At 50.3% G+C, this 18658-nt stretch overlaps 1 protein-coding gene across 1 annotated transcript; it reads right to left on the reverse strand.

Annotated features, from left to right (window-relative positions):
- Positions 1–712: 712 nt before the first annotated feature.
- Positions 713–11095, reverse strand: TMX1 (thioredoxin related transmembrane protein 1). The gene is made up of 9 exons (XM_075330753.1): positions 10938–11095; positions 8690–8805; positions 8386–8431; positions 6584–6712; positions 6415–6460; positions 6065–6166; positions 5609–5678; positions 4743–4896; positions 713–2400 (listed from the first exon to the last, which is right to left on the reverse strand). Exons 1-8 carry the CDS (start codon positions 11066–11068, stop codon positions 4766–4768), a joined length of 771 nt encoding a protein of 256 aa, XP_075186868.1. The 5' UTR covers positions 11069–11095; the 3' UTR covers positions 713–2400; positions 4743–4765.
- Positions 11096–18658: the final 7563 nt, after the last annotated feature.

Here is an 18658-nt window from a genome sequence, read left to right on the forward strand (position 1 = left end):
GTATGTGGTTTCCATGTTGGTCAGATACAGATCACACGCAGTAATATATACAGAGGATAGCAAAGAAAGGATATGGATATACGCGGTTTAGTAGCTGGCTCCTTATAAACAAAGACCCCTCCCCAGCCAGCTCCTTATAATGAGACCCCTCCCCAGCCTTCTCCTTATCAAAATCCCTCCCCGGCCGGCTCCTTATAAACGAAATCCATCGCCGGCCGGCTCCTTATAATGAGACCCCTCCCCGGCCGGCTCCTTATAAACGAGACCCCTCCCCGGCCGGCTCCTTATAAACGAGACCCCTCCCCGGCCGGCTGCTTATAAACGAGACCCCTCCCCGGCCGGCTGCTTATAAACGAGACCCCTCCCCGGCCGGCTCCTTATAAACGAGGCCCCTCCCTGGCCGGCTCCTTATAAACGAGGCCCCTCCCCGGCCGGCTCCTTATAAACGAGGCCCCTCCCCGGCCGGCTCCTTATAAACGAGGCCCCTCCCCGGCCGACTCCTTATAAACGAGGCCCCTCCCCGGCCGGCTCCTTATAAACGAGGCCCCTCCCCGGCCGGCACCTTATAACGAGACCCCTCCCCGGCTGCCTCCTTATAATGAGACCCCTCCCCGGTCGGCTAATTATAACGAGACCCCTCCCCGGTCGGCTCCTTATAACGAGACCCCTCCCCGCACGGATCATGCATTTCTGCTGCGCACAAACAAACAACTCAAATCAAAACGCTGTTTATTAATTTCATCCAACCAGTTACAAAAATACAAAATATAAGTGTAGAGGGTCTACGTTACTCTGTGCTCCTACTTATGTCCAATGACCCTGGAGAGACGAGACCCCCGACAAACAGGGTCCCCTATATAGTAGAGCTGGACACACTCAGAAGGGTTTCTGTATGAACCAATCACACTGCAGCACGAGACAAAAATGCAGTGATCTGATTGGTCCGTTCACATTACCGCTGTGGAAACCTCAGGAAAAATAAAAGGAATGGACGTAATAAATAATTTTAACCCTTGATGTAACAATAACATTGTCGGAAGACGCAGTGAACACACAAATATACAACCCCCCTCCCCTGATGTAACAAACAATACTATTAAGGATCACCGAGGTCTGTGCCCCCCCCTTCCTTATATTATAGGTGTGATAACACTTAGGAAGCCCCTGCAAGACGTATTACACTAAGCCATGAAATTCTGCGCTATCCGCCCACATGAATGGAGAGGGGCTGGGAATAAAACGGGGGCGTAGGAAGGTGTTAAAGGGGTCTGCCGCTCGTATTCCAATTTGGCAAGGTCCTTTCATGACGGCCGACACTTAACACATTAGCTGCCCTGAAGCCACAGCCACAAATCTGACACTCATAGTATTCAGATATGTAAATCTTGGGCCACAATATTGACTATTTTATACGTATGATGGATTCGTGACTCTCCTCCAACAGATGACATCAGGTAAAGAAGAAAAAAATAAAACGATTGGGCATGTTGGATTTCAATATGCCTGATCTCTTTTTAATCCCAGGGAATATAATAGGTGTAAATATGTCCGGCAGCAGCTCCCCCTCATCGTTCAGAACAGGTGCATGATCAGCCGAGCCCAGCGTGCGTGTGTATGGGGGTAGTAAGGGCCACTGGCATAGCGATACACTGATCTTTTGTTGGAATACCCCTTAACATCACAAAAAGAGGGGACAGATCCATCTGTATGCAAAATATGGCTCTGATTGGCTAACAGGGACTGTGAGTGCTTTACACTGCAGGTCATCTTTCTTTCACAGCCGACTGTCAGAGATAGGAGCCGTGGATGGGGTAGAGCAGATTCTGATTACAAACCCATATAACACGATCGTATGAGAAACTTACATGACGCAAGAAAGCAGAAGCAGAGAGATCGGGGCGGCGAAGGCAAGAACCGGGGAGGAAGGTGCCGAATGTCAGATGTACGGATACTATATAACGGAGGGTGATGTGCGAAGGGCCGAGGTATCTAAGCTGCTACAATGCATCCAGGAGGACACTCTGGGTATTTGTGGTACTACACAGCAAGCAATAAGGGTTAATATCTACAACCTGCTGCCGCCATGTGTGAGATCAGTGGAAGGATCATTTTAATTTGCAGTAAATGAACAAAACGCCGAAAATGAGGACAAGACGGCTGCCGGGGAGGGGAAGGCATAAAGCTATAAATACAGGCAGAACACACAGAGGCTCCTGGATGCTGCCATCATGTATCGGGAAGACCCGGCGAGGTTCGTCTGTGAAGGAGGGGACGAGTGCAACCCACAGAGACCGTCTGAGCAAGGTCAGGAGCTGGGACTGAGGGAGACGTCTCCTAATGGAAAGAAACGCACAGCGGCTGATGTTCTTTCACCCACTTCAGGGGCTTGTCCTTTTCTGACTGCAAACAGAAAACAATAGCTTCAGGTATATAGATTCATATCAGAAGAGAAACATACAAATTATAGTGTATACAGAGATACCTGATAAGATTCTGTCTGCAGCCACCACTAGGGGGAGCTCCCTGTATACAGAGATACATGATAAGATCCTGTCTGCAGCCACCACTAGGGGGAGCTCCCTGTATACAGAGATACATGATAAGATCCTGTCTGCAGCCACCACTAGGGGGAGCTCCCTGTATACAGGGATACATGATAAGATTCTGTCTGCAGCCACCACTAGGGGGAGCTCCCTGTATACAGAGATACATGATAAGATCCTGTCTGCAGCCACCACTAGGGGGAGCTCCCTGTATACAGAGATACGTGATAAGATCCTGTCTGCAGCCACCACTAGGGGGAGCTCCCTGTATACAGAGATACGTGATAAGATCCTGTCTGCAGCCACCACTAGGGGGAGCTCCCTGTATACAGAGATACGTGATAAGATCCTGTCTGCAGCCACCACTAGGGGGAGCTCCCTGTATACAGAGATACATGATAAGATCCTGTCTGCAGCCACCACTAGGGGGAGCTCCATGTATACAGAGATACATGATAAGATCCTGTCTGCAGCCACCACTAGGGGGAGCTCCATGTATACAGAGATACATGATAAGATCCTGTCTGCAGCCACCACTAGGAGGAGCTCCATGTATACAGAGATACATGAGAAGATCCTTTCTGCAGCCACCACTAGGGGGAGCTCCCTGTATACAGAGATACAGGATAAGATCCTTTCTGCAGCCACCACTAGGGGGAGCGCCCTGTATACAGAGATACAGGATAAGATCCTGTCTGCAGCCACCACTAGGGGGAGCGCCCTGTATACAGAGATACAGGATAAGATCCTGTCTGCAGCCACCACTAGGGGGAGCTCCATGTATACAGAGATACATGAGAAGATCCTTTCTGCAGCCACCACTAGGGGGAGCTCCCTGTATACAGAGATACAGGATAAGATCCTTTCTGCAGCCACCACTAGGGGGAGCTCCCTGTATACAGAGATACATGATAAGATCCTGTCTGCAGCCACCACTAGGGGGAGCGCCCTGTATACAGAGATACAGGATAAGATCCTGTCTGCAGCCACCACTAGGGGGAGCGCCCTGTATACAGAGATACAGGATAAGATCCTGTCTGCAGCCACCACTAGGGGGAGCTCCATGTATACAGAGATACATGAGAAGATCCTTTCTGCAGCCACCACTAGGGGGAGCTCCCTGTATACAGAGATACAGGATAAGATCCTTTCTGCAGCCACCACTAGGGGGAGCGCCCTGTATACAGAGATACATGATAAGATCCTGTCTGCAGTCACCACTAGGGGGAGCTCCCTGTATACAGAGATACATGATAAGATCCTGTCTGCAGCCACCACTAGGGGGAGCTCCCTGTATACAGAGATACAGGATAAGATCCTGTCTGCAGCCACCACTAGGGGGAACTCCCTGTATACAGAGATACAGGATAAGATCCTTTCTGCAGCCACCACTAGGGGGAGCTCCCTGTATACAGAGATACATGATAAGATCCTGTCTGCAGCCACCACTAGGGGGAGCGCCCTGTATACAGAGATACAGGATAAGATCCTGTCTGCAGCCACCACTAGGGGGAGCGCCCTGTATACAGAGATACAGGATAAGATCCTGTCTGCAGCCACCACTAGGGGGAGCTCCATGTATACAGAGATACATGAGAAGATCCTTTCTGCAGCCACCACTAGGGGGAGCTCCCTGTATACAGAGATACAGGATAAGATCCTTTCTGCAGCCACCACTAGGGGGAGCGCCCTGTATACAGAGATACAGGATAAGATCCTGTCTGCAGCCACCACTAGGGGGAGCTCCCTGTATACAGAGATACAGGATAAGATCCTTTCTGCAGCCACCACTAGGGGGAGCTCCCTGTATACAGAGATACAGGATAAGATCCTTTCTGCAGCCACCACTAGGGGGAGCTCCCTGTATACAGAGATACATGATAAGATCCTGTCTGCAGCCACCACTAGGGGGAGCTCCCTGTATACAGAGATACAGGATAAGATCCTTTCTGCAGCCACCACTAGGGGGAGCTCCCTGTATACAGAGATACAGGATAAGATCCTTTCTGCAGCCACCACTAGGGGGAGCGCCCTGTATACAGAGATACAGGATAAGATCCTGTCTGCAGTCACCACTAGGGGGAGCGCCCTGTATACAGAGATACAGGATAAGATCCTGTCTGCAGCCACGACATGAAAGTTTGTAACAATTTTCTGTAGCATAGACAACGTTCTGCGGTTTCAGATCAGACGCGTTACCTTTAACAAATGACGGTAAAAAGTTAGGATTTTCCAGTTCTTTTCCGTAGACTCTCTCTGGAGAGCTCGTCATCGCTCGCCTCCCCGTCCTCCTCCACGTCCTGCTCTTCCTCCAGCTCTTGTAGTAATCTTGCAGCTTCAGGGGTAAGATTTTCTGAAGCAAAACATATTAGAGGATGTATACTTATACAACTGGTTATTTGCTCCAATGCATCTTTATATATGGCAGATAACAGGGAACAATAGAGATTATGTCGCTTTGGGTGCAGTGTTTCTAAGGTGCTCGCTGTAACCCATTGCTTCCCCTGGGTGGATGCAGAAATGTCCTCGGATCCTGAGCCAATTCCATCATATTCAGAGCCCAGAACTTACCCTAGATTAGAAAACCATTGGAGTCACTTTTTTTTTTTTTTTAAAAGACCCCGAAGATATGGACATCTTTGGGGTCTTTACCTTTCAAGTATATGTGGCGGGGGGGGGGGGGGGGGGGTGTCACAAATTATTTTTGCAATTGGGTTTAAAGATAAAAGGTTTCCCTACAGAATGAGTTAACTGAGAATCTGCCAGTTGGATTTTGCAACTTTTTGGAGCTCCTGATTTATGTGTATAGACCACATCAAAGCTGAGCGGACCTTTAATGAGGTCTTGCATCAGCAAGGATCAGACTGAAAAATACAGTTACACAAGCTTACTGACAGATTCTCAGTTAACTCATTCTGCGGGGAAACAAAGAGCAGGTAAAAGCCAAACTTTTATTGAAACCCAGTCGCAAATACTTTGAGCCTAAAAATTCTTAAAGTAATAAAATATAAAGTTTATATACAAGCATCGCGCCGTCCTGAGTGGCAGTGGATGTGGGCACTTACTGGGGTAGATGAAGTCTTGAGGTCGCTGCCGCTTAGTTGGACACAGATAATCTGCAATAAACACCAGAACCTGCAACCAAAGGAGAAAATGATTATTATACGGCCCCAGACAGTCATGGTGGGCTACAGCCTGGTGCCCACTATTCCTGCAAGACCCTGGATACAATCAGTGGATGCTGAGAACTGCACTACAAGGCGGTCTCCAGTAACTCCATGGACTAGAGTTGGGGGGTATCCTGGGAGCCTCACAATAGGCTGTTACCTCCAGCAGGGGCCTTTAAGATCTTATGAGAAGGGGGGGAATGTTTGTGCTGCTCAAACCCCATAAAAGTTCTCTTATGCTTATTGGGCCACCCCAGCCTAAAAATAGCAGCCTGCAGCCGCTTGGAAATTATCTAAGTCATCATTTCTGAAGACAGGAATAACCACAGATCATAAAGGATAAGAACGACTCACCAGCCCCAAGACCAGACCGAGGAACAAGGTCATCAATCCAAAGATGATGTAAGACCCCCAGACGGGAAGGCCGATGTCTTCCACTAAATAGTTGTGACAGTACTGCAAAGACAAGGGTTAATCAGGACATGAACGCGTTTCGGCTGCTACATAACTACAACTCTCAGCTACAAAGTGCTGCAATTTTGTACAAGACCTCTGCTTGCTGTCAGTAATGGAATAACTCATAGGTCTGATATAGTCACATCATGTCTGGACAATGCACCGAGCTCCAGACCCTCTGCACACGGGGTGGATGGGGGGAACCTGTGTGTCACCACAGCTGGTGTCAGGACACTGAACCCACGTACCCGAATCCACACCGAAAGCTGGAACAGGGTGGACATGCCGCTCATCCTGCAGGGAAGCAGAAGGGGGATACATTATAATATGGCACATGCACGACAGAGGGAGAACGTGCCCCACATCCGACCCCCAGACCCACGTTATAGCGGGGTCCGGACCCCTGTATCTACTTACAGCAGTGAATCGGGGCTGAACCACGAGGACACGGCCTCTATCCCCTCCCATTCCTTCTCGTTCACAAAGTTGATGAAGTCCTTGTGCGCCCGGGGACCCTGATACTTCCGGAAAACGCCATCTTTACAGCTAGACGGAATGGAAAAAACGATCAGAATTTGACGGCGGCCGCTACTTGAAGCTCTGCCCTCCCCTAAAACCAACACACCCGCCAATGTACCCCATTCTGTGCCCCTCAAAAAGGGGATTAGCAGGGGTCTCAATCACGCCACCTAGTCTCTAGATGTTCTTTAAAGGCTTAGTGACCCCCTGTGCATGTAAGAATTAGGGAGCATCACAAAGCGGATCCCCCTCTACACGAGCTGCTAGAGCCGGCCTTGTATCATGGGTTCTGAATGTGATTTATTCCAAAACACAACAATTCCATGTCTGGAAATGACAGCGGGTGTAAATCAGCGCCAGAAGCCACCCCTCCCGGAAGAGGCCCCCTCCCGGCAAGAGGCGCCCTCAGAAGAGGCCCCCTCCCGGCAAGAGGCGCCCTCAGAAGAGGCCCCCTCCCGGCAAGAGGCGCCCTCAGAAGAGGCCCCCTCCCGGCAAGAGGCGCCCTCAGAAGAGGCCCCCTCCCGGCAAGAGGCGCCCTCAGAAGAGGCCCCCTCCCGGCAAGAGGCGCCCTCAGAAGAGGCCCCCTCCCGGCAAGAGGCGCCCTCAGAAGAGGCCCCCTCCCGGCAAGAGGCGCCCTCAGAAGAGGCCCCCTCCCGGCAAGAGGCGCCCTCAGAAGAGGCCCCCTCCCGGCAAGAGGCGCCCTCAGAAGAGGCCCCCTCCCGGCAAGAGGCGCCCTCAGAAGAGGCCCCCTCCCGGCAAGAGGCGCCCTCAGAAGAGGCCCCCTCCCGGCAAGAGGCGCCCTCAGAAGAGGCCCCCTCCCGGCAAGAGGCGCCCTCAGAAGAGGCCCCCTCCCGGCAAGAGGCGCCCTCAGAAGAGGCCCCCTCCCGGCAAGAGGCGCCCTCAGAAGAGGCCCCCTCCCGGCAAGAGGCGCCCTCAGAAGAGGCCCCCTCCCCGCAAGAGGCGCCCTCAGAAGAGGCCCCCTCCCCGCAAGAGGCGCCCTCAGAAGAGGCCCCCTCCCCGCAAGAGGCGCCCTCAGAAGAGGTCCCCTCCCCGCAAGAGGCGCCCTCAGAAGAGGTCCCCTCCCCGCAAGAGGCGCCCTCAGAAGAGGCCCCCTGCCCGCAAGAGGCGCCCTCAGAAGAGGCCCCCTCCCCGCAAGAGGCGCCCTCAGAAGAGGCCCCCTCCCTGAAGAACCCCCCTGGAAAAGCCCCGGGTGGCACTGATCCTCAGGGTCCAAAACGTAAAATGTTTTTTTTTTCTTTAAGGCCTGTAGATCTGAACACAACATGGTACTCATGGCGCTGAGCCCTTTAATTCCTGCAGGTCTGATTTAATGTTTCTGCTCCATCTGTAAATTGTTGGGGGAAAACCCGATACTAATAATGCTGGCGAGGCGAGCACAGCGTGCCGGAAGATAACATTTACAGTATATAAACATCCTCTATATTCAGGTTGTCAGACAGTTGTCGGGCTGAGTCTTCATGCAGTTCTATATAAGTCCAGGACTGGAAGAATCAAGTTTCTTCCCAAAGCAGCGCCCCACGTGTCCTCAGGTGATGTGCGGTACTGCAGCTCCGGCTCTGAGTGGACAGTGGTTTCTGGAAGAAGCCATGATATTTGTATTCCTTTATAAGCCCATAAGGTGCAGTGGACGTGGCTGTACCCCGGCTCCCCGCACACCCCACCAGGACCCCGATACTCACTGATAGATGGTCGGCAGTGCGGTGATGATAAAACGGCCGCTCAAACCTGGGAAGATAAGAAGGATGGAATGAGGCGGTGATCGTGGGAGTCCGACCTCTGAGGGTCTAGTCAGCGGTGTCCGTGCTCAGACTGACGGAGTCAGAGGGCAAAGCTCGGCCTTTTCTGACAATGAATACAAAGGGGCAGCACGAGACAGTGGGGGACTGGGGCGGCCTCTGCGTCAGGGTCACCGGTCCATATACCCAGTGACGGGTCAGGACAGCAGAAAAGAGACCCCCGGTGACCCCGGCTCGGGGGCTTTACCTGGCTGTGCTGTGACGTCCACTTTGGCGATGTTCACATTGAGATCATCTCCCCATTCTGCAAACTCCGTCCACTCCAGCTGTAGCTTCTGGCAGGCGGGGCACCACGGGGCGTAACTGCGGGGGACAACAGAGAATTACACCGCCATCTGTGTCAGGACCTCCGCTCACTGCCAGTGAATGGAAACACAAGATTGTCAGCAAGAGGCTGAAAACCCAGTATAGACCCAACGCCGGTCACAGCTGTATCCAGACCTCGGCTGCACCTACACACTAACAGACAGGGCAGTGGGGAGAGGCATCTGCTGCAGGGGATTGTCCAGACTGGACACAATGTAACAGACAGGGCAGAGGCGTCTGCTGCAGAGGATTGTCCATACTGGATACAGTGTAACAGACAGGGCAGGGGGGAGAGGCGTCTGCTGCAGAGGATTGTCCATACTGGACACAGTGTAACAGACAGGGCAGGGGGGAGAGGCGTCTGCTGCAGAGGATTGTTCTAACTGGACACAATGTAACAGACAGGGCAGAGGCGTCTGCTGCAGAGGATTGTCCGGGCTGGACACAATGTAACAGACAGGGCAGGGGGGAGAGGCGTCTGCTGCAGAGGATTGTCCGGGCTGGACACAGTGTAACAGACAGGGCAGAGGCGTCTGCTGCAGAGGATTGTCCATACTGGACACAGTGTAACAGACAGGGCAGAGGGGAGAGGCGTCTGCTGCAGAGGATTGTTCTAACTGGACACAATGTAACAGACAGGGCAGAGGCGTCTGCTGCAGAGGATTGTCCGGGCTGGACACACTGTAACAGACAGGGCAGGGGGGAGAGGCGTCTGCTGCAGAGGATTGTCCGGGCTGGACACAATGTAACAGACAGGGCAGGGGGGAGAGGCGTCTGCTGCAGAGGATTGTCCGGGCTGGACACAGTGTAACAGACAGGGCAGGGGGGAGAGGCACCTGCTGCAGAGGATTGTTCTAACTGGACACACTGTAACAGACAGGGCAGAGGGGAGAGGCTTCTGCTGCAGAGGATTGTCCGGGCTGGACACAATGTAACAGACAGGGCAGGGGGGAGAGGCTTCTGCTGCAGAGGATTGTCTGGGCTGGACACAGTGTAACAGACACACCACATCCCGGCCAGGACAGAGCTGAGGACACGCGCACATCCAGGGGTGTAACACACACTCCCGATGTGGGACTACAAATCCCAGGAAGCTTAGAACAGCATATTCCTGAAAGTTGCTGCTTTCACTGCAGAACTACAAGTCCCAGGACACCTCACTGCTGAGACAAGCGTCTATAGCTCTCTAGTTCGTCAGACATTAGTCTTTTCTCCTCTTAGGTCTCCTGGGATTTTTAGTCCCACCGCTGCCCGACCCCCGGGAGCCGTTCTCTGCTGTCACATGTAGTTCAGCAGCTGGTCCCGGCCTGCAGGCTTTCTGGGACTGATAAGGGCCAGAAAGGAGAGAATTTCTCCCAGGGGCCGGCTGCTGGTGTTGTAGAACTACAAGTGCCAGAATGCCCAGAGCTGCAGGGCTCAGTAACTGCGAATAGTCTGCAGCTGTTACTGTAGAACTACAAGTCCCAGAAAGCCTGGCAGTGGATCAAAGACTAATGTCTGTAGAACTACAATCACCAGCAATTCTCCAACTCCCAGGAGTCTCTGCTCTACTCTCAGGTCTCCTGGGACTTGTAGTTCTAACATAACGTCCGCAGATTATTGCAGTTCCCGATCTGCTGGCACTTGTAGTTCTCCTACAGCAGCAGTGGATACCAGTCTCCTCAGCTTCCTAGGAATAGAACTACAAGTCCCAGCAGGAGTAATCCAGCAGCAGCCTGTGCCGGGCTCCTGGGACTTGTGCTTCTACAGACACATCTCTGCTCTAACCTTAGGTGTTGCAGGCTTCCTGGCACTTGTAGTTCTCCAACAGTACCCAGCACTTGGCTCCTCGCCTGCTGGTGTTTGTAGTTCTACAAGCAGAAGACCCCGGGGCCAGGTACAGATTACTGATGTAGTAGAACTACAAGTACCAGCAGGTGCCTGCAGCTGGGAACAGACTGCTGAGGGAACCACAAGTCCCAGGACACCTAGGAGCAGACCAGACTCTGATGTGTGTAGGACTACAAGTACCAGAAACCCAACATGCAGGTACACGACACTGATGTGGCAGCACAAGTGCCAGCACACCTAGAAGCACAGGCTGCAGTGCATGCTGGGACTTGTAGTGCCACACTGTCAGGGACACTCACAATTTGATCATCCATTCCCCCCGCAGGATGTCCCTCCAGCTGTCGTCAGTGATCTCTATCACGTCCCCTTTCTTGGCCAAAACTGCCGGGAGGAGGACGAGCAGGAAGCAGCGGACAATGTACAGCGCCATGACACCGTGGGCCCCGCCCCTAACACCGAGCGCAGGCAGGACGAAGACAGCCCGGGGGAGGAGCTAGGGGCCTTCCGTCACCGCCACGCATAATGACGCCTCCCTGTGGTTGGCAGCTGGTCACGTGGTGTGCCAAACCTATACAGTTTGGCAGTGCTACGCTCGATGGCGCCACCGTGTGGTTAACAAAACGATATTTACGATAGAAGGACGAATAGAACACGTCAGTATTTTGTATCAAGGAAGACATTGTTTATTGTAATCAGAAGTATATATTTTTTTTCCTTCCTAATTATTCTGGGCAATAGTCCATACATACAATATAAATAATGATGGGAAGCAGTGGCGTAACTAGGTTTGATGGGCCCCGGTGCAAAGTTCAGACCTGGGCCCTCCCTCCACATACACCGACACTTGGGGTACGGGATAATAATACTGACACTCGGGGTACAGGATAATGACACTGACACTTGACTCTTACCCACAGAACCGAGATTTCCCATGATCCGAAATCCCTCTATCAGCACCCAGCTTTCCTATGTTCTGATATCCATCTTGTCCTCTGCACCCAGCTTCCCCATGCTCTGCTATACATCATTCACTCAGCACCCAGCTTTCCCATATCAGAGCATGGGAAAGCTGGGTGCTGAGAGAAGATGTATAGCAGAGCATGGGAAAGCTGGGTGCTGAGAGATGTATAGCAGAGCATGGGAAAGCTGGGTGCTGAGAGAAGATGTATAGCAGAGCATGGGAAAGCTGGGTGCTGAGAAGATGTATAGCAGAGCATGGGAAAGCTGGGTGCTGAGAGAAGATGTATAGCAGAGCATGGGAAAGCTGGGTGCTGAGAGAAGATGTATAGCAGAGCATGGGAAAGCTGGGTGCTGAGAGAAGATGTATAGCAGAGCATGGGAAAGCTGGGTGCTGAGGGAAAGCGCTTTTTTCCCTCAGCACAAAATGTTCCCATCCCCTGCTTGTATCTTTGTCCCCCCTCGTATATAGTTCTCCAAATACTATAATGGCTCCCACATAGCCTTCCAAATAGTATAAAGGGTCCCACATAATCCTTCATATATTAGAATGCAGCTCCATAGTCCTCCATGTATTATAATGCATTTCCCATAGTCCTCCAGGCACCCCCATAATCCCCCTTGTATAAAGTAGCCCTTCAATTATTATCATGAATTTCTCATAGTTCTCCATGTATTATAATTCACCCCATAGTGCTCCATATATTATACTGCACCACACAGTCCTCCATGTTTTATAATGCACCCCCATAGTCCATGTATAAAATAGGCTCCATAATCCTCCATATATTATAATGTATCTCCCCATAGTCCTATATGTATTATAACACAACCCCATAAAATTCATATTGTATTATGCAGCCCCATACTCCTCCATGCATAATGCACCCCTATATTCCATGTATTATGTCCTTCATTTTGTATTATGCAGCCCCCCCAGACCTCCATATATAATAATGCACCAAGCCTCCCCAGGCCTCCATGTATAATATAGCAGCCAGCCTCTCCAGACCTCCATATATAATAATGCAGCCAGCCTCTCCAGGGATCTATGTATAATGTAGCACCCAGCCTCCCCAGGCCTCCATCTATAATAATGCAGCCAGCCTCTCCAGACCTCCATCTATAATAATGCAGCCAGCCTACCCAGTCCTCCATGTATAATAATGCATCCAGCTTCCCCAGTCCTCCATGTATAATAATATAGCCAGCCTCACCAGGCGTCCATGTATAAAATAGCAGCCAGCCTCTCCAGGCCTCCATGTATAATATAGCAGCCAGCCTCCCCGGGCCTCCATATATAATAATGCAGCTAGCCTCTCCAGGCCTCCATGTATAATGCAGCCTCCCCAGGCCTCCATGTATAATGCAGTATCTCCAGGCCTCCATGTATAATGCAGCCTCTCCAGGCCTCCATGTATATAATGCAGCCGCCACAGACCTCCATGTATAATGCAGCCTCTCCAAGCCTCCATGTATAATAATGCAGCCTCCCCAGACCTCTATGTATAATGCAGCCTCTGCAGGCCTCCATGTATAATAATGCAGCCTTCCCAGACCTCCATGTATAATAATATTAATAATAATAATTTTATTCACTTATATAGCGCTATTAATTCCACAGCGCTTTACATACATTGGCAACACTGTCCCCATTGGGGCTCACAATCTAGAGTCCCTATCTGTATGTCTTTGGAGTGTGGGAGGAAACCGGAGACCCCGGAGGAAACCCACGCAAACACGGGGAGAATATACAAACTCCATGCAGATGGTGTCCGGCCGCGCTATCCTTCATCATTACCGTGCGCGGTGACGGGGGAGCCGCCACAGCCATTGACACCAGGCAGGGGGGCCCGGTGTTGGCGGCGGCACCGGGTCATATAGCGGCCGCGTGGCCTGTGACAGATCAGCGCAGCTCCTCTCTCACTGAAAGGAGCTAGCTGCTGATCTGCCTGGCGGCCGCCGGGCTCCTAACCTCCCGGGCATGGTCGCATGGCGACCGCTGCGACCGCGGTAGTTACGCCCCTGATGGGAAGTTAACCCCAAAATAATACAGACCCCAGAGCGGACCCCAAAATAATACAGACCACAGAGTGGACCCCAAAATAATACAGACCCCAGAGCAGATCCCAAAATAATACAGACCCCAGAGCTGACCCCAAAATAATACAGACCCCAGAACTGACCCCAAAATAATACAGACCCCAGAGCTGACCCCAAAATAATACAGACCCCAGAGCTGACCCCAAAATAATACAGACCCCAGAGCGAGCCCCAAAATAATACAGACCCCAGAGCAGACCCCAAAATAATACAGACCTCAGAGCGGACCCCAAAATAATACAGACCCCAGAGTGGACCCCAAAATGAATACAGACCCCAGAGCTGACCCCAAAATAATACAGACCCCAGAGCGGACCCCAAAATAATACAGACCCCAGAGCGGACCCCAAAATAATACAGGTCGGTGCCGACCCTACCGTGGACATGGCCACTCCTTACCAAACATAAGATCTAAATGTCTTATAGCACTAAACAAACATTGAAAACTGTACACTCTACATCATTACGCAATCGCCTGATTCAGCCGGGAGGACCCCTTATGCCATTAACCGATAACCCAGAGTTTCTACCGGGGGCATGACCCAACAACTTCCTGGGCAGTACGAAATAGAGCCCCTTAAGACTGAACCAGATGGCTCCTGGGGGATCCCTTCTACCGCTTCTGGAGATTGTGGAAAATCGTAATTTCAGGATGCGGTTTCATTTTGAATATGCACAACTCAAACACTTCATAATCTCACAAAACATTGTCATGGCGCGTCTTCCACCCCAAACTCCATTTGAAAACCTTTGCACTGGGTCCTTAGATACACGTCATGCGATATCAAAAATATATAAGATCACAACCAACGCGCCAGAGGCGTCCCTTCCTCGCTTTTGTGCGGCGTGGGAAGCAGAGCTCAACCAGACGTTCCTTGGGAACCAGTGGGCATGTTGCTTGACCCACAAGTCTGTCGTGGCCACCAGAATGCAAGAAACCAGCTATACTCTCCAGGTGGTACAGGGTTCCAGCGTCTCTTCATGCGTGGTGTCCTGAGGTGCCTGATACCTGTTGGCGTTGTGGAGCACAGGGAGGCACCATGTCCCACATCTGGTGGTACTGCCCGGGCTTGGGGGTCTTTTGGAAAAAAGTACTAGCAGCAATACAGGAGGTCACAGGGATCATAGTCCCCGGCCGCCCAGAGGCTGTCCTACTATACATTTTTAATGTCTTGGAAAAGGCCTATAAAAAGTCCCTCTTGGACCACCTTCTCCAGGCAGCCAAGACAGTGGTCCCACAGCGCTGGAAAGACCCTGCCCCCCCTACGATAGATGAGTGGGTAATGGAGTTGAATGTGATCCACCGCATGGAAATGGTGATGGCCCAGTCGCGTGGACAGACGGTGGCGACAGCCACTAAATGGTTTCAATGGGAATCATTCCTCTCTGGCAAAAAAATTCTTGAATTAATCTAACCTCCGGAAGATAGGCACCTTGGCCCCACTTACTTCAGATAATATACACCACCCTTCCAACATGTCTTGGTCCAGCGGACAAAGTATCAGACCCGGCCGATGCGCTCTACTCTCCATCTCTTCCCCTCTTGCCCTGACTTATTCTTCCTTTGCTATTTTTCGTGATCATACTGCTTTTTACCTTTCCTCTTTGGCTTATTATTCTTTGTGGTTCAAAATGACTATCCATGTATCATACCAATCATTTACATACTGTCATGACGTTTGCGAATGTGTTGTGTCGCATAGACTTTGGTTTCGCACTGTCAGTTATAACATGGATCCATGTTCCTAAAAAACTCAATAAAACTTTAAATTGGAAAAAAAAAAATACAAACTCCAGAGCAGACCCCCAAAAAATACAGACCCCAGAGCAGACCCCAAAATAATAAAGACTCCAGAGCGAACCCCAAAATAATACAGACTCCAGAGCGAACCCCAAAATAATACACAGCTCAGAGCGGACCCCAAAATAATACATACATCAGAGCAGACTCCAAAATAATACAGACCTCAGAGCGGACCCCAAAATAAATACAGACCTCAAACCAGACCCCAAAATAAATACAGACCCCAGACCAGTCCCCAAAATAAATACAGACCTCAAACCAGACCCCAAAATAAATACAGACCCCAGACCGGACCCCAAAATAAATACAGACACCAGAACGGACTCCTAAATAAACACAGACCCCAGACCAGACCCCAAAATAAATACAGACCCCAGACCAGACCCCAAAATAAATACAGACACCAGACCCAAAAAGAAATACCAGCTGCTGATTGTCTTTCAAGGACTGGTTAAGGCTTCAACCAATTAGTGGCTGCTGATTGGGTGCAGTGGTCTAGTGACATGAAAATATCATGTGACCATCAGCAGACACAACGCTGCAATCAGAGGAGCTGTTGTCACAAGGATACCACGACAGATAGTGGTCCCTCCTATGTCTGGTGTCAAGAGATCACAGTGCAGAGCTTCATACACACTTGCTTTGGTTAATACTGCTGGCTGTTCAGATTCTCCTTTTTCCAGGGCTGCTAGGGTTAAATAGATCCTCTGGTCTCCTGAACTCTGAATGAAAGCTATAGCCAGCTGTTCTCTATTGCTAATTACCTCTGCTATAATGACTTCCCTCCTAGCTCAGGTAATTGCTAGTGATAGTTTCTGCTTATCTTGCCTCGAGGAACCTGTGAGCTGAGGACCAGGAAGACTTTCAGAGAATATTTTGCTGGGTGAAAGCTGCGTTGAGTTTTTCTTTTGCATAGTGGTTTTTGGGTTTTCCCCTCTGGTCTGTTCTTACCTTGTGATAATACCTTGTATCAGTTTTGTGTGTTTATTTTTATTTCGGCTGTTGAGCCCTTCTCTTGTATCCGGGTGGAATGTGGGCAGGTTTTTTTATCCTATTTTCTTTTTACTGCTCCGCTGAGTATCACCTTTTTATTTTTTTCTCCAGAGATCTGAACCTGTTTATGTAGAGCAGCTAATAATAGGTAGAGTATATTGATCTGTGCATTATAATAATAAATATAATGTGCATCTCAAAACTTGACCAGTAGGTGGCAGATGTTCATAAGACAAGAGCTGGGCAATGACTGGGCCATATAGAGACTTCTGATACTTTGTGTTCCGCTTAGTGCAAGGGGAGGGGCCTAATCCCCTGAATCATGCCCCGCCTACTTGTCTCTATTTTGTCTGTGTCCCTTTAAGAAAAAAAAATGTAGTCGGGTTGTTTGTCTCCACAAGTATCTGTTTTTGGCTTGTCCTGGTTCATGAAGCAAATGCATTTGCAAGCTGTGGGTTGTCAGATGAGGGGGGCGTTAGCAGGGAAATCAAGGGGCCCCATAGCAGAGGTTCCTATTGTCCTCTGCCCCCCAAAGATTATAATATTTGGCTGCGTCACATAATTGAAAATCTCACAACTTCTCAGCCCTTTCAATGTAATTGTCCTCCTACTGAAGCTCCTAGAGTCCTTTCATTACAGCCATAAAGTACGATGCCAATAAAAGTGCCCCACAAACTCTGTATGATCCCCCCCTCAGTGAATTCCTCCACTGTACCCTCCATACAGACAGCATGATGACCCTACTGTACCCTCCTCAAATACCCCCGCCAAAGTATGGTGACCTCAACACAGTATAATCCGCAACTGAGACCCCCACATAGCCCTCCACACACTATAATGGCCCCACTAGCCCTCCTCACGGTTTGATGGACCCCACAGAATCATGTGTAATAGCTTGCATACCATGTAATGGCCCTCTACATAGTATAATGGGCCCCATATAGCCCTCTACATAGTATAATGGCCCCCACATAGTCCTCTATATAGTTTAATGGGCCCCACATAGTCCTCTATATAGTATAATGGGCCTCACATAGTCCTCTATATAGTTTAATGGGCCCCACATAGTCCTCTATATAGTATAATGGGCCCCACATAGTCCTCTATATAGTATAATGGGCCCCACATAGTCCTCTATATAGTATAATGGGCCCCACATAGTCCTCTATATAGTTTAATGGGCCCCACATAGTCCTCTATATAGTATAATGGGCCTCACATAGTCCTCTATATAGTTTAATGGGCCCCACATAGTCCTCTATATAGTATAATGGGCCCCACATAGTCCTCTATATAGTTTAATGGGCCCCACATAGTCCTCTATATAGTATAATGGGCCCCACATAGTCCTCTATATAGTATAATGGGCCCCACATAGTCCTCTATATAGTATAATGGGCCCCACATAGTCCTCCATATAGTATAATGGGCCCCACGTAGTCCTCCATATAGTATAATGGGTCCCATGTAGTCCTCCATATAGTATAATGGGCCCCACGTAGTCCTCTATATAGTATAATGGGCCCCACGTAGTTCTCTATATAGTATAATGGGCCCCACGTAGTCCTCTATATAGTATAATGGGGCCCCACATAGTCCTCTATATCGTAGACTGGGCCCCACCCCATAGTCCTCTATATAGTAGACTGGGCCCCACCCCATAGTCCTCTATATAGTAGACTGGGCCCCACCCCATAGTCCTCTATATAGTAGACTGGGCCCCACCCCATAGTCCTCTATATAGTAGACTGGGCCCCACACCATAGTACCATAGTCCTCTATATAGTAGACTGGGCCCCACCCCATAGTCCTCTATATAGTAGACTGGGCCCCACCCCATAGTCCTCTATATAGTAGACTGGGCCCCACCCCATAGTCCTCTATGTAGCGTAGTGCACCCCTATATATAATGCACAGAGGACAACGGAGCGCTCCCTCTTTCATCATTGCTTTCAACTGTATTGGCATCGTAAAGTGGGATGCCAGGTGGTGGAGGAGGGGGGTACAGTGTTGGTGCTGACACTGGGTCCCCCAATTCCTAGGCTCCATAGTGGCCACTTGGATGCTGTCAATGGTGGTACACCACTTGGTGTCAGTTCAGGGGCAGCACTACTCCAGCAAGACGCATCCCCTGAAAGCCGGGGGAGCGTCTACACCAGTTAA

The sequence above is a fragment of the Anomaloglossus baeobatrachus genome, chromosome 12, assembly GCF_048569485.1.
Source record: "Anomaloglossus baeobatrachus isolate aAnoBae1 chromosome 12, aAnoBae1.hap1, whole genome shotgun sequence".
Taxonomy (NCBI): Eukaryota; Metazoa; Chordata; class Amphibia; order Anura; family Aromobatidae; genus Anomaloglossus; species Anomaloglossus baeobatrachus.

Excerpts from the sequence above, each read along its gene's own strand:
- TMX1 (XM_075330753.1), bottom strand. The coding sequence starts at position 11,068 with ATGGCGCTGTACATTGTCCGCTGCTTCCTGCTCGTCCTCCTCCCGGCA. Across the intron at positions 6,167-6,414 it reads AGCTTTCGGTGTGGATTCGG|TACTGTCACAACTATTTAGT; the intron begins GTACGTGGGTTC and ends TTGTCTTTGCAG. Across the intron at positions 4,897-5,608 it reads TCAAGACTTCATCTACCCCA|AAAATCTTACCCCTGAAGCT; the intron begins GTAAGTGCCCAC and ends GTTTTGCTTCAG.